This window comes from Dermochelys coriacea, chromosome 5 (assembly GCF_009764565.3).
Source record: "Dermochelys coriacea isolate rDerCor1 chromosome 5, rDerCor1.pri.v4, whole genome shotgun sequence".
NCBI lineage: Eukaryota > Metazoa > Chordata > Testudines > Dermochelyidae > Dermochelys > Dermochelys coriacea.
In genome coordinates this window covers 104,751,138-104,765,195 of record NC_050072.1, presented here as the reverse complement: position 1 = coordinate 104,765,195, position 14,058 = coordinate 104,751,138, and the positions used below count along the sequence as shown (strand labels likewise).

Sequence of the window (14,058 nt, the reverse complement as noted above, 5' to 3'; positions counted from 1 at the left end):
GATGATATGGTGTCCAGGATTTCCAGGTTTATGGATCTTGGGTAGTAGATGGAATACCCCAGGTTGGAGTTCCAGTGGTGTCTGGGAAAGGGACAAAGCCCAGAGGAGAAGGGGCTGGAGAGAGTTTGTCTGGAGCTGGCTGGGGACATGGAGTGAAGTGCAGACGGGGTTGTCTGGCTCACTGCCCACCAAAATGGACCCAGCTGAGGTGAGGGGTCCTGTTCTCTGCACCTACAAGCTCTGGTTTAGACCATGTTCCTGTCGTCTAATAAATCTTCTGTTTTTACTGGCTGGCTGAGAGTCCCGTCTGACTGCGAAGTTGGGATGCAGGACCCTCTGGCTTCCCCAGGACCCCACCTGGGCAGACTTGCTGTGGGAAGCGCACGGAGGGGCAGAGGATGATGAATGCTCCAAGGTCAGACCCAGGAAGGTGGAAGTTGTGTGAGCTGTGAGTCAGGAAGACAGTCTACTCACAGAAAGGAGACTTCCCAGAGTCCTGACTGGCTTCAGAGGGAGCAGTTTCAGAGCGTCACCTGGGGACTCCGTGACAACTTTTTTTACTTTGTAAAATGTTCTGGAAGCTTTCAAGTGTTTTTGATTGGTTTTAGGTAACTTTAATCATAGTCCTTTTCTATCTTCATAGGAATAGACTTGGCTTTTATTGAAAATGGCTACATTTACCATACAAAATATGACACACCAGACAGAATACTAACGGATTCAATTCAGAGAGCAGGTTGGTATTCAGACTTCCATCAAAAATTTGATAAAGAATATGGCTAAATGAAAATTGCTTCCTTTTCCCTCTAATCCTTATCGTAGCCCCTATAAATTGGAAATTTCTTAATGATTAGTGATGCATAATCTAAACATTTAGTAAATTTCAAAAGAAATAAAACTTCTCAGAATTCAGTGGCTCGTGATTTGTAACAAGCTATGGAGCCTCTTTCAGATTGAAATCTGGCCAGGCCAGTGTTGACCAAATTCATTGCCCTCTGAGGACTGTTTAAAGATCTGTCTCTGGCCATTTTCGTATGGGCAAATATCCACAATACTTTGAATCCTTGTTTAATATTCTCTACAAGGAGGCTGAGGGTTAAATGGGTGGCATGGAGATTGGACTGCCTCTAGGATTGGTCCTTCCCGAACCAGGGCAGAACGAAAATGGCAGGACAATCTGGGCAAGCTTCTGCTGCCGCCACTACCCATATTTTATTATTTCCAGGGATAAAGAGGAGAATTCACTTTCCAGATCTGTCAATATTTTACCTTTTTATAAGCACTAAATTTACTCTTAAGAGAATCCGTAAAAGTAATTATTAATAGGTTTTTGAAAAACCACAACACCCAAAAGTGTGTGCTAGCCACCACCAGGAATATTAACAAAATTAGTGTCTTCTTTCTTTGACTGGCAGAATTAAATCAGTTTTACTCTTTCCAGGCTTGTTTCTCAATCTTTTTATAGGCACTCAAACATCAATTGTCTACTTGCAGTCATGAACAAATTATATAGCTAATATTTGTTCAGTTTTAGTTGAAGGAATTGGGTCAGCAGCAGAGTTTGGTGAATAACTTTCATGGAGATCACAGTTTTACATGTTTTTTGTTTTGTTTTGTTTTTAAAGTAATACAGCTGCAACACCTAGTGTACTTCTGTTTTTTTCCCCCCTATCCTTGTAAAGCTGATGCTCCTCATTTTGATAATTTGTTACAGCAAGAGCATTTCACTGCTTAGAGCTTGGTTCCCAAGGATTTTTATATCAAGAGTCACTATGTAGGTTTAGAACAGTGGTTCTCAAACTTTGGGTCAGGACCCCAAAGTGGGTTGTGACCCCATTTTAATGGGATCACCAGAGCTGGCATAGACTTGCTGGGGCTCAGGGCTGAAGCCCAAGCCCCACTGCCCGGGGCCAGGGCCAGAGCCGAAGCATTCAGCCCTGGGCGGCAGGGCTCAGGTTACAGGTCCCTCTGACTGGAGCTGAAGCCCTTGGGCTTTGGCACCCCACCTGGGGCAGTGGGAATCAGACGGACTTAGGCTTCGGTCCCCCCTCCTGGGGTTGTGTAGTAATTTTTTGTTGTCAGAAGGGGGTCGCGGTCCATTGAAGTTTGAGAACTCCTGGTTTAGAAGAGTATTTTGCGTTGTGTGTAATCAAATATGAAATGACAGCTAAAAGATCTTAAACACATTTCTAACGTGATGTAGAAGTATAATTTTAAGATATAGTAATTTTCTTTTTTTATAACATCTATAAAGAGAACTATGCACTTGTTTTTCTTATTTTCCTATTATATCTATTGTCTTTTTCCCCCTTAAACAGGTGACAATATATTAGGAATGCTAAAATACTTAGCAACATCAGATAAATTGGCCAAATCTTTTGACTATCGGCATGGAAATGTGGTCTTCTTTGATGTATTTGGTCTGTTTGTCCTGGCCTACCCTGCTCGTGTTGGCGCCATCATGAACTATATAATAACTGCAGTTACTGTCCTTTATCTAGGAAAAAAAATATTACAGCCCAGAAACAGGGGTAAGTCCAGTTAAGAACAATGTGATTTTTCTGAAGAGGAGGAACTTCGTAAGTTTCTAAATAAACAGGAGCTAACATAAGAAATTATCAGCAGATTATGCAGTTACTTGCATAGATGAACTTTAAAATGGATATTGTATACTCAGTGGCTTGTGTCAGTTGCTTTGGAGCTGTATTAAGTCACTCAAGCATGAAATGACTACAGTGATAAAGGGATATCATCGTAGGCTCAAAATCAAGAATGTGTTGTGGCTCAGCTTTTCATGAAAACTTCAATGGCATTTTTTAAAAGTTAAAAACAGCCGTCTGAAATTATTTCAAAATTATTCAATGTCCAGTTTAAATTATGTTAGTTTTAGTAACACGGGCAGGGCTTTTTTCTTTTCTTTTTTTTTTTTTATTAAAAAAGGGGTATCTTTTTGCATACAAATTTGTCAATATACAGCAGCAAATAATAAAACAGTCTTTACAAGGAAAAAAGGGGTACTAAAACTTACTTAAAGGACCTTGTTCATGTAGGCTAAATAGACTCATAGACTTCACAATGGTCCCTTCGGACCTTAATCATCTAGTCTGACCTCCTGCACATTGCAGGCCACAGAACCTCATCCACTCCTGAAATAGACCCCCAAATCCTGGCTGAGTTACTGAAATACTCAAATCGTGGTTTAAAGATTTCAAGTTACAGAGAATCCACCCTTTACACTAGTTTAAACCTGCAAGTGACCCATGCCACATGCTGCAGAAGAAGGTGAACTGGGTTTCAGCCAATCTGACCTGGGAGAAAATTCTTTCCAGATCCCAAAGCCCTGCAATTAAGCCTCCTTTAATTATTGGGAGGTGAGAGAGAGCACAGAACTAATAAGTATATAATAATGTAACTTAATAAAGAAATACTTTTATCAAAACTTTATAAATAAAATAAAACCCACAGAAACTACCTTCTTTCTCTGGGAAAACATAAACTGGAATCATTAAAAAACAAATGAGATTTCCTAGGCTGTGGGATAATCTCTCAAAGGAAATGCCCTGAACAAATCACTAGTTCAGTAAGAAAGGATCTTGTAGTGATAAGGACATGGGCTGGATAGCTTAGGCTCTGATGCTGCAAAGGAATCTTCAACAGCAGACCTCTAAACCTACATTGCGTCTTGTTTAATTGCTTTAATGACCAAGGTGATCATTGTTGTAATTTTAGTTCCAGTATAGCACCCTAACTACAAGATGTAGCTAATAAAATGGGCCACTGCATTTGAGTTTACTATTCTTTCTCTCTTCCTTAGCTATTAACTACATGAAGGAGCTCTCCGTTGCGATTTGCTTCACACTGTTAAGTTGGTTCTCCATGTTAGTGACTGTCCTTATTGTGGCAGTGTTCATCTCTCTCATCGGACGGTCTCTTTCTTGGTATAACCATTTCTATGTCTCCATCTTCTTGTATGGAACTGCAGCTGCAGCTAAACTAATCCTTGTGCACACGTTAGCCAAAAAGTTCTATTATAAGGTAAGTGCTGATTCTTTGTAGTTTACTGGTTGGTGACATGGAGTAGAAAAATTAGATCATTACTGATGATGATCAGGGATTTAATAATCTGAACTGTGATACAGTATTGGCTACTTGGAAGCCCATCAGTTCAGTTGGCTCATAAGCTTCATGAAGATTTGTATCTCTGTCAAACGTGTATTTAAAGGACATCTCTTAGGGGTGTTTAGTTGAATATTTTTAAGCATATTCTCAAACTGGATCAGTCCCTAGACCCATCTAGTCCAGAATATTGTGTCTGACAATGACCAATACTAGATGCTTCAGAAGAAAGGGCAAGAACCCCATGGTAGGCTAATTTAAGATAATTCTACCGCATTAGGTCTCATCCTCGTCTATAGTAGTTAAATTGGTTTAACCCTGAAGCATGAGTTTTCAACATTCTTGTTATCACTAATTATGATAACTCTGCATATTCTTTATCTATGTAGTTATTCAGTTATTCTTTGAATCTTGTTGATTTTTTTAGCTTCATATAACTGCCTGTGGCAATGAATTCCACAGATTAATCACAGACTGTGTGGAAAAGTGGTCCCTTTTATTTGTTTTGAATTTCTCACCTTTTAAATGTTGTTAAATGATCCATTAGCCTTGTGTTATAAGGCAGAGAGAACAGAAGTTCCCAGTTTGCCTTCTCTGTACTATTCATTATTTTATATACTTTTATCATGTGGCCTCTTATTTGTCTCCTTTCTAAGATAACAATCCCAATCTTTTCAGTCTCTTCATATGAGTTTTCCCTGGCTTTGATCATTCTCTTGTTGCTCTTCTGTGAATTTCTAATTCTGCACTTTCCATTTTGAGTACTACACAGAGTATTCTAGGTGAGGCCATACCGTTGATTTATATAATGGCATTATAATTTCCATGGTGTTCATCCCATTCCTTACGCATCCTAATTTCTTGTTTGGTTTTTTGACCAGAGCTGCACATTGAGTAGAAGTCTTCATTGAGCTATCTACGGTGACGTTCAGGTCCCTTTCTTGAGTTACTATAATTAATTTAGAACCCTGTAAGGTGTATCGGTAGCTTACATTTTCATCTCCAGTGAGCATTACTTTGCAATATTGACATTGAATTTCATTTGCCATCATGTTGCTATGACATTCCGGGGTGCAATCCAGACATTGAAGGGCTGTGTCACCTTTGTCCTGCAACCTGGGGTGCCTCACGGTGCTTTGCTGCCGTAACTCGCAACTTCGGCCCCTCAATAAACAAAAAAACAGCATGCAAGTCACACCCTGAGCGTCTGCTGGCAGGCTGCAGCTATACGTGCTTCAGTCACACTCTGGTTTCCAGCAGCCTTGGTTATCGCTTGCATGGTGATCTCAATACACTCCCAGTCCAAAATTTTCCCTCAAAATATATGTTCTGTACTGTCCAACCCTCTCCTGAGCAGCAGATATTTTAGGTCTGTTGCCCCTCTAAGGAGGTCAATATCCAACAGTCCTGCTACTTTAAATGGAGTTATCTCATAGTCCAGTTTAACCACAACACTGAATTAGGTTTGATTAAAGAATAAAACAAGTTTATTTACATACAAGAAGATAGGTTTTAAGTGAGTACAAGTATAAGATATTAGAATCAGAAATGGTTACAAGAGAAATAAAGATGAAATGGTTTCTAGTACTAGAATTTAACAAACTAGACTTGATGAAAGTGAAACCCCCATCACATGTTTTCACTAACATTGCTGACCAATGTTAAAAATGTGCCTGATCTTGCCTGTGGATCCTGGTGTTTCCTTTGAAAAAAATAAAATAACCCCCACATTTGACAATATAAAATAGTATACCAAAAAAAGGCTTTAATGTAATTGTATATGCAGTAATAAAACTGAATATATAGGAAGAGGCATAGTTACAGCTGCTGATGAAACTCCAACTCAGAATCTTCTTAAGTGTTTGTGAAATGTATTTTCATGTGGTTACAAACCATTTGCTACATATGAAAGTAAAAAACAATGTGCATAAAACGTACATCTAGAAAATATTGCCTTCCTTTTCCGTTAATTCTCTCTTCCTTCCCTCCAACTTCCAAACTAATCTCCTTGTAAACTACTTTTTTGAATCTGCTCTGATGTAGCTTCTAATTGTATATAGCTCCATAAAGGGAAAGAAACTGGTGTGACAGTGTTTATAAAAGAATAGATGGTGACCAAACAAAACTTAAGCTGTGTATAAGCAACAGAAATTTGCAATAGAGGCCTTAAGAGATCTGATATATACTGATCACTGAGTGGGCTAATTCTGTATTTTTTCTCTTTTTCTTTACAGAATACAAGTGAGCAGTACCTGGGGGAGATGTTCTTTGATGTCTCACTTCTTGTTTGGTCTATTGCACTGGTTCTAATCACTCAGCTAGGCCTTTGCTCGGCATTCATCTGTGCAATGTGGGTAGCGTTTCCTTTACTCACAAAGCTATTGACCTATAGAGAATTCAAACAAAAAGGTAAAAACTGATTTTATTATTTGACAATCTGGGAGCTCAATTATTATATATCCGGGCATAATTACAGCCAGCTTGAACTAAACTAAAGAGAATTCCCATTAATGTGATGTGGTTCTTTAAACAAAAATAATTTCTCTGAGCTCTGAAATATTCTGACTTAAGAAAACCAGTAGCATTTTGCTAGGAATAACTGTAACCTGACATAAAGGCAGCTTTTTAGAATAGAGCAGATATGTAGGAGTGGTTTGAGTCATCTATATAATTAGAGTCCTGTGTAGATACAAAATTTATATCTGCATCTGATCCGCAATCCACAAAAATGGTCCAGGGATATCTGCCTCCCTGGACGCAGATATCCACAGATACAAAGCGGATATCCATGGATTTGCAGGGCTCTCTATATAATATTCCAGTATTGTCACCCTGAAGCCTAGAATGTCTGAGTCAGTGTGAAGCTATGGAAACAGCAACAAGCATGTCTCTTTGTTAGCATATCACAAGGTTCAATCATCACTAGAGTTTGTAGTCTGTTACCATCCACTTTCTAAGTTCTCAGCTATTTTGACTTTACGAATTACACCTGTTTGTTGTACGGCTACACAATTATGCCATGCCAAGAGTCCTAGACCATTGTGATATCAGAGGTAACTCAACCTGTCACCACCCTTCCTTTACAACTAATTTGCATGCAACAATTTCATTGACCATGTGAGGGAGGTTGCACAGATGTGGATTATTTGGCCCAAATGCTACACCCATGTGAGACAGCCTTGGCTTTTGGCTACTAATATAATATATATATATATCAATATAGACTCAGTGGGGCAAATTATCAGTGTGTTCAGTTTTGATCATTGTTCAAATATTTAGATGGAAGATGGGACCTAAAGCGGTGTTATAGTTAGACACAGATATTGAGACAAAAGTCTGTTTAGCTTTTTTCACAATACCAATATAGTATTATGTGGCTTTAAAAATGTCTTGCATTGGCATGGTCTGTACCAAATAGAGCCTTCTGTCCATGTAGATGGACCTCGCCCTTGGAAATAGCTTGTATTTGTGCCTTGATATTGTATACAGTAACTAATTAAAACTGTAAATTCTGTATCTTACAGGCTACAGAATATTATGCTTGCTTATTTTTTTCCTCTCTCCTGTAGGTGCCACAATAAGATTTGTCATGATTTACATGCTGGGAATGTTTATTCCATACCTCTATATAATGTACCTGACCTGGACAATATTTGAAATGTTCATTCCTATCATGGGTCGAAGTGGTACAGAAATTCCACCTGATGTAGTGCTGGCAGCCTTTATCCTTAGCAGCACTGTAATTCTATCTTCCTATTTTGTAAGGAGTTTTTTTTTTTTTAAAAAAAAAATCTTGTAATCTATATATTGAGCTACTTTTTTTTAAAGGAATATTTGAAATTAATGGTGGTTTAATTGTAGGCTAAAAAGATAGTTTATTACAAGGAACTCCCATAAAAGTAGCTAAATCAACACATTAAAATTAAACTAGACTCTTTAGAGCTGCTGTTTGCGGATACTTGAAAGCCAAATTCTACCTTCATATAGCTGTGTGCTCCTCTCAGTGAAGTTGATTGAAGTTGTGCATGTCACAGGGTTGAATTTTGCCCAGTATCTGACTAGAGTTGGATTTATACATGATATGAAAATGAGATGCTGATGGGGAAGCTCAGTGGCTTTCCCCTATTGGTGAAGGAGTCCCCGAGAAGACCAGTACATTTTTTTTTTTTTTTGGTCATATTTTGTTGAAGTAACCTGCTGTCTATGAAGATGGGGGTCCATCCCATTATAAACTTCCCTTCCTGTATTCAGAATGATTGTTTTGCATTCATGGTGAAATTAAACTGACTCATTGTACAGGAGAGAGTTTAAATGCAGTAAACAATAAATTGTTAGTTGAAGCAAACCCATTTAGACAGAGAACAAGAATAGATCTGCTGTAGGGTGGAGATACAGAGATCAGTGCAAGGGAAGAGTATCTTCAATTGAAAAACATAATTTAACTTTCTTGAGGTATTTTAATAGTGGAGGCTAATTAGGACTTTAGTGTAATTTAGGAAGAATGTGGCATTGAGTATAAATTGACCTGAACAATATATAAATAACATGATGTTTCAGCACTGTTTTTAACAATGGCCTTCACACAGTCCTCTAATTAAAAATAATCAGGTACCATTTCCTAATGAACATTTTAAAAAACAATGTGTGCTTTCTTAAAACTCTAGGAAGTCTGCACATAGATCTAGCATATTGGTTATTTAAGATTGCAAGATTTAACATCTCTTGCATCAAATTAAATAACACTTGTGAAGATAATCACATTTTAAAATGTCCTCTGAATTCCATAAATTAGATCTTTAGAAATATACTAACACTAGCTTTTGCTATTCAGTGCAGTAATTTTATAACTAGTGTCTGATATTTTTATTCTCTAGCTTAACTTCATCTATCTTGTCAAAAGTACAAAGAAGACACTGATAATTCTAACTACAGTGTTTGGAGTTACACTAATTCTTGTTTGCAGTGGAGTATTCTTCCCATACAGTTCTGATTCTGCTAATCCAAAGCCTAAGCGAGTCTTTCTCCAGGTAAGAAAACCCTTACATAATATATAGCCTACTTTTTTATTTTTTTTTTAAACTGGTGTTTCTCTCTTCAGCCTTCCTTTCCCTCTTCAAAAAAGGGCATTTTGTCCTTGGATACAGGACAATTCATAAGAGGATTGTTCATTCCCAAGCAGTTAAAATAATGTAGCTTGAGATTATTGTAACTTTTTTTGTTTTCATTGCTCACGGTGGGCCACACTCTTCCCTGACTTCTGTTCGGTTACACCAGGAATGAATTTGGCTCAATAAACATGTTTAAATACTTACATGTATGTGTTCTAACCAACAATATTCTTAGAAGTAGCAGGCAGGAAGCTAGGTAGACTGTGTCTCTTTTGATCCTTGTGGAGCAGTCCATCTACTTCCTGTGGAGGCTGGCTCAGCTGCACTCTGTATATGCTGATTTTGCTGGAGTGCTCTGGTCAACTTGAAAGGATAATGGATAAATCTTTAACAGTGAAATGAGTTGCCTTCCCCAGTTATTTTTAGAGTGCATATGTATGTGCAAAGAGTGGGTGGAGTGACAGGTGTAGTGCAATAGTTAAGTCTTACCAGCCTTTGGAACAACACAAAGTGTAAAAACAAGAAGTGTATAAAATAAAGGCAAATTGTCTTGTTGCAGTGGGCTTGGAGCCTCTTTCTCTGCTCATCTCCAGTTGAGAGATCTGACATCAAGAAAACTTAAAGACAACCAGTCCGGTTTATCAATGATCTCCCGGTATTATGTAGTGGAATTACCTTCTTAGCAGAGTAGTGGGTAGTGGCAGTAATTTGGAAACTGGGATAATTTGATTTTGCTCCTGACAACTTGTTCTTCTTTGAGCGATGGTGCCTGTGTGTATCCCACATGTGGGACACCCATGTGTCTGAGTCCGGAGTTTCTTGCAAGCCGTTTCCATTAGCCCACATGTGCTATAGTTCTTGTGCTCCCAACCAATGGTGTAAAGGGAGATGTAGGCTGACGCCTCTCCAGTTCCTTCTGACCACCACATGCTCTGAGTCAGAATCTTCTGTGTCCTCAGCATCTTTTTTACTGTACCATTCCTGTAAAACTTGTATATAACTACAGGTTTCAGAGTAGCAGCCATGTTAGTCTGTATTCGCAAAAAGAAAAGGAGTACTTGTGGCACCTTAGAGACTAACAAATTTATTTGAGCATAAGCTTTCGTGATCTACAGCTTCAAATGCATCCGATGAAGTGAACTGTAGCTCACGAAAGCTTATGCTCAAATAAATTTGTTAGTCTCTAAGGTGCCACAAGTACTCCTTTTCTTTTTGTATATAACTAGATTCTTTAGTTTTTATAGTATAGTCTAGCATAATCGGGGTAGTCAATTAGTTTTTGTCAAGGTCCAAATTTCTTGGGCAAGGTATAGTCAAGGTCCAGACTCCAAAGAAAATAATAATCAAAAATAACAGTAACGATGATAAGTAAATAAAAGGATTTTTGGGGTCTGTTCAAAAGCATGTTGCAAGACCTTCTAACGTGACATGGGGGCAAGATCAAACATCCCAGTCCAGGGCTGGTGCAACTCAGAGCCTGGTATTTGGCTGGGCATCAAAGATGGAATGCTCACGTTTCAAGAGGGTGCAATCTATCTTTAACCAAAGGAGAAAAGTTTCTACAATAAGCTGTTCTTTGAGTGCTGGCTCATATCGATTCCAGTTAGGTGTGTGCACGTCGCTCCGGATCACGGATGACTCTGTCATTCCAACCTGCAATCTCTCCACCTCACAGCATGGATGCTGCATGGCTAACTCAATCTGAGCTGTGCTGCTCTCGCTTGGTACAGCAGGTCCTTTTGGGTAGCAGGAGGCCCTCTATCAGGTCCACATATTTAGCCAAATGGAAGCGTTTTTCCTGCTGGTGCGCTAAGAATCATATGGCCCTGCTACAGGCGTTGGTACCTATCATCTTGGACTACCTCCTGTCCTTAAAACAGTAGGGCTTGGCAATATCATCCATCAGAGTGCACCTGGCAGCTCTTTTGGCTTTCCACCCAGGCGAAAACGGGCATTTGGTCTTCTCCAATCCCATGGTCAGCAGATTTCTCAAGGGGTTGGAGCGCCTGTTCCCATGAATTGGACAACCGGTCCATAAGTGGGATCTTAACCTGGTACTCTCCAAGCTCATGTCTTCCCTGTTCGAGCCGATGGCCACCTGCTCGCTCCTGTACCTTTCCTGGAAGACATCCTTCCTCATAACTATCACTTCGGCGAGGAGTGTCTGAGCTCAGGGCACTCACATCGGAACCACTGTATACGGTGTTCCATAAGGACAAGGTACAGCTGCGACCCCACCCGGCCTTCCTCCCAAAGATGGTGTCTGCCTTCCATCTCAACCAGGACATCTTCCTCCCTGTCTTCTACCCGAAGGTGCACACCTCTCGACGGAAACAGCTGCACTCCCTGGACATTCGCAGGGCCCTCGCCTTCTATATCGAGCAAACGAAACTTTCAGGAAAACGTTGCAGCTGTTTTGTTGCTGTGGCAGACCGGATAAAGGGCCTTCCGATCTCCCTCCCAGTGTATCTCATCCTGGATCACATCATGCATCTGTGCGTGCTATGACTTGGCTGGTGTCCCAACTATGCACCTTACCGCCCACTCCATATGGGCTCAGGCTTGATCTTCTGCTTTCCTGGCACATGTACCCATACAGATATGTAGGGCAGCGACTTGGTCATCGGTGCATACCTTCGCCGCTCACTATGTGATAATGCAGCAGTCCAGGGGTGATGCTGCATTTGGTTCAGCGGTCCTTACTCTGCGACATCTCACTCCGACCCCACCGCCTAGGTAAGGCTTGGGAGTCACCTAATTGGGGCATATATCCGGCGCCATGAAGGTGTCACTTCAGGGGGTGCCTCAGCCGACCCACCGAGTATTGCTGGGGTAAAAATCTTCCAACAATCGTGCACGTGGAGCACACACACCTAATTGGAATGGATATGAGCAACACATCTCGAACAACAGTTATAAAGGTGAGTAACCGTTTTTTATTCACCTAACTGCAAGCATTTTTCCGCCTGGGTTCATCAACACAGTTTGCTTCCAGATTCTGCAGGAATCCCTGATATCTTAGAGTGTACGCTTACCCCAAGTCTTCAGGTCTTGCATTTGGTTCCCTGTGGGTGCACTTAGCCACAATCTGCGCTTTCCATCCTCCACTTAATAATCGTATGGCCTTCATGCACCCTATCACAGCTAGATTTTTGAATGAGATTCTCAGATCCTTTCCACCAGTGGTGAAGATCAAATCTCAATGGGACCTCAGTTGTGTTCTATCATCACTGAGTAAGACTCCCTTTGAACTGCTGGCCACGTGCATCTGTCCGTGAAGGTGGTCTTTCTGATATCTAAAACATTGGCCAGAAGAGTCAATGAACTGAGAGCTCTTATTGCAGGCCCCTCATATACTGCTTTCTATAAATAAAAGATCTTGTTATGCCCCCACCTCAGGTAGTTTCAGAGTTTCACAGGTCATCCACTTACCTGTATTTTTTCCTAAACCACATCTCAGAAGAGGGGGAAAAAAAGACTCTATTCTCTGGACGTTTGGAGAAAAGAACAAAGGATATTAGAAAGACACCTAAACTGTTTCCATAGCAGAGCAATCGAGAGGTCAATCTATATTGGTGCAGAGACTTTCAAAATGGATCTCGGGTTATATTACCCTTTGTCACCAACTAGCCATGATGGGTAGAGGCACATTGCACAAGGGGACAGGTTACTTCATTCTAGAGAGATATAGGGCAGCTACTTGGAGCTCTTTGTATACCTTCATGAGACTTTGTACCCTGATACCGTCGTCAACTGTGTATATGGCTGGGGGGACAGTAGTACTGCAGTTAACTGTCACTTCTGTATCCTCTCCACCCACCATACTGCTTGTTAATCTCCCATGTGTGGAATATGCATAGGGACCTCACTCAAAGAAGAAATGCAGGTTACTCACATGCATGGTGTGCATTCATATCCCATATGTGGAATACAGATAGGGACCACACATCTCAAAGAACTGCAGTCACAGGTAGGTAACCTCCATTTACAGTCACCCAGAAAAAAAGTATGAAAAACATATAAGTACAGGATTTGTAATTTCTAGATTTTTTTGGAATATGTGATTCATACTAGGTCTTGTCTACATTGGAAAGTCTTTTTGGTATAATCTAAGGTGTGAATTATTAAACTGGTGTAATGCTCCATTTGGACACTCTTGTCCACTACTTTTGTGTTTTTCAGTTGTGACCATCTAGTCTGATCTCCTGTATGACACAGGCCATAGAACTTCCCCCCCCAAAATTCCTAGCATATCTTTTAGAAAAACATCTAATCTTGATTTTAAAATTGACAGCGATAGAGAATCCACCATGACCCTTGATAAATTGTTCCAATGGCTAATTATCCTCACTGTTAAGAATTTATGCCTTATTTCCCGTCTGAATTTGTTTAGCTTAAACTTTTAGACATTGGATCATCTTATATCTTTTTCTGCTAGATTGAAGAGCCCATTATCAAATATTAGTTCCTCATGTAGATACGTCTAGACTATAATCAAGTCTCCTCATAACCTTCTCTTTGTTAAGCTAAGTAGAGGTAGTTTGTTTGGCAAGGGGTTTAACCTAAACCAAAAAGGCACTTTTTGAAAAATACAAGAATAAAAATGCCCACAGGGTTGGGGGAAAAAGGTGTTCGGTACAGGTCCTAAGAAACCACTATAAGGTAGTACCACGTTCCTGTGTAAACCAGGCCTAAAGAAGAGTTGACTCAGTACTTTAGAGGGAGATTAATTGAGTTTCATTGAGTGTTAATTTTCTGTAAACTCCTCCTAAATTCCTGCTTTCCAAAGTCTGTTGCTGCCTTTTCCCTTCCCAAGCTGGAGGCATCTGTTTAC

General features: G+C 40.0%; 1 protein-coding gene across 1 annotated transcript in view; it reads left to right on the top strand.

The window, feature by feature from the left end:
* Window positions 1-14,058, top strand: part of ERMP1 (endoplasmic reticulum metallopeptidase 1) — a 60,045-nt gene that overhangs the window by 25,243 nt on the left and 20,744 nt on the right. The window contains exons 6-11 of the mRNA XM_038401189.2: window positions 644-736; window positions 2,319-2,531; window positions 3,815-4,035; window positions 6,351-6,525; window positions 7,686-7,876; window positions 8,991-9,143. Of these exons, the coding sequence (XP_038257117.1) occupies window positions 644-736; window positions 2,319-2,531; window positions 3,815-4,035; window positions 6,351-6,525; window positions 7,686-7,876; window positions 8,991-9,143 (1,046 nt within the window). The remainder of the gene's footprint in view (window positions 1-643; window positions 737-2,318; window positions 2,532-3,814; window positions 4,036-6,350; window positions 6,526-7,685; window positions 7,877-8,990; window positions 9,144-14,058) is intronic.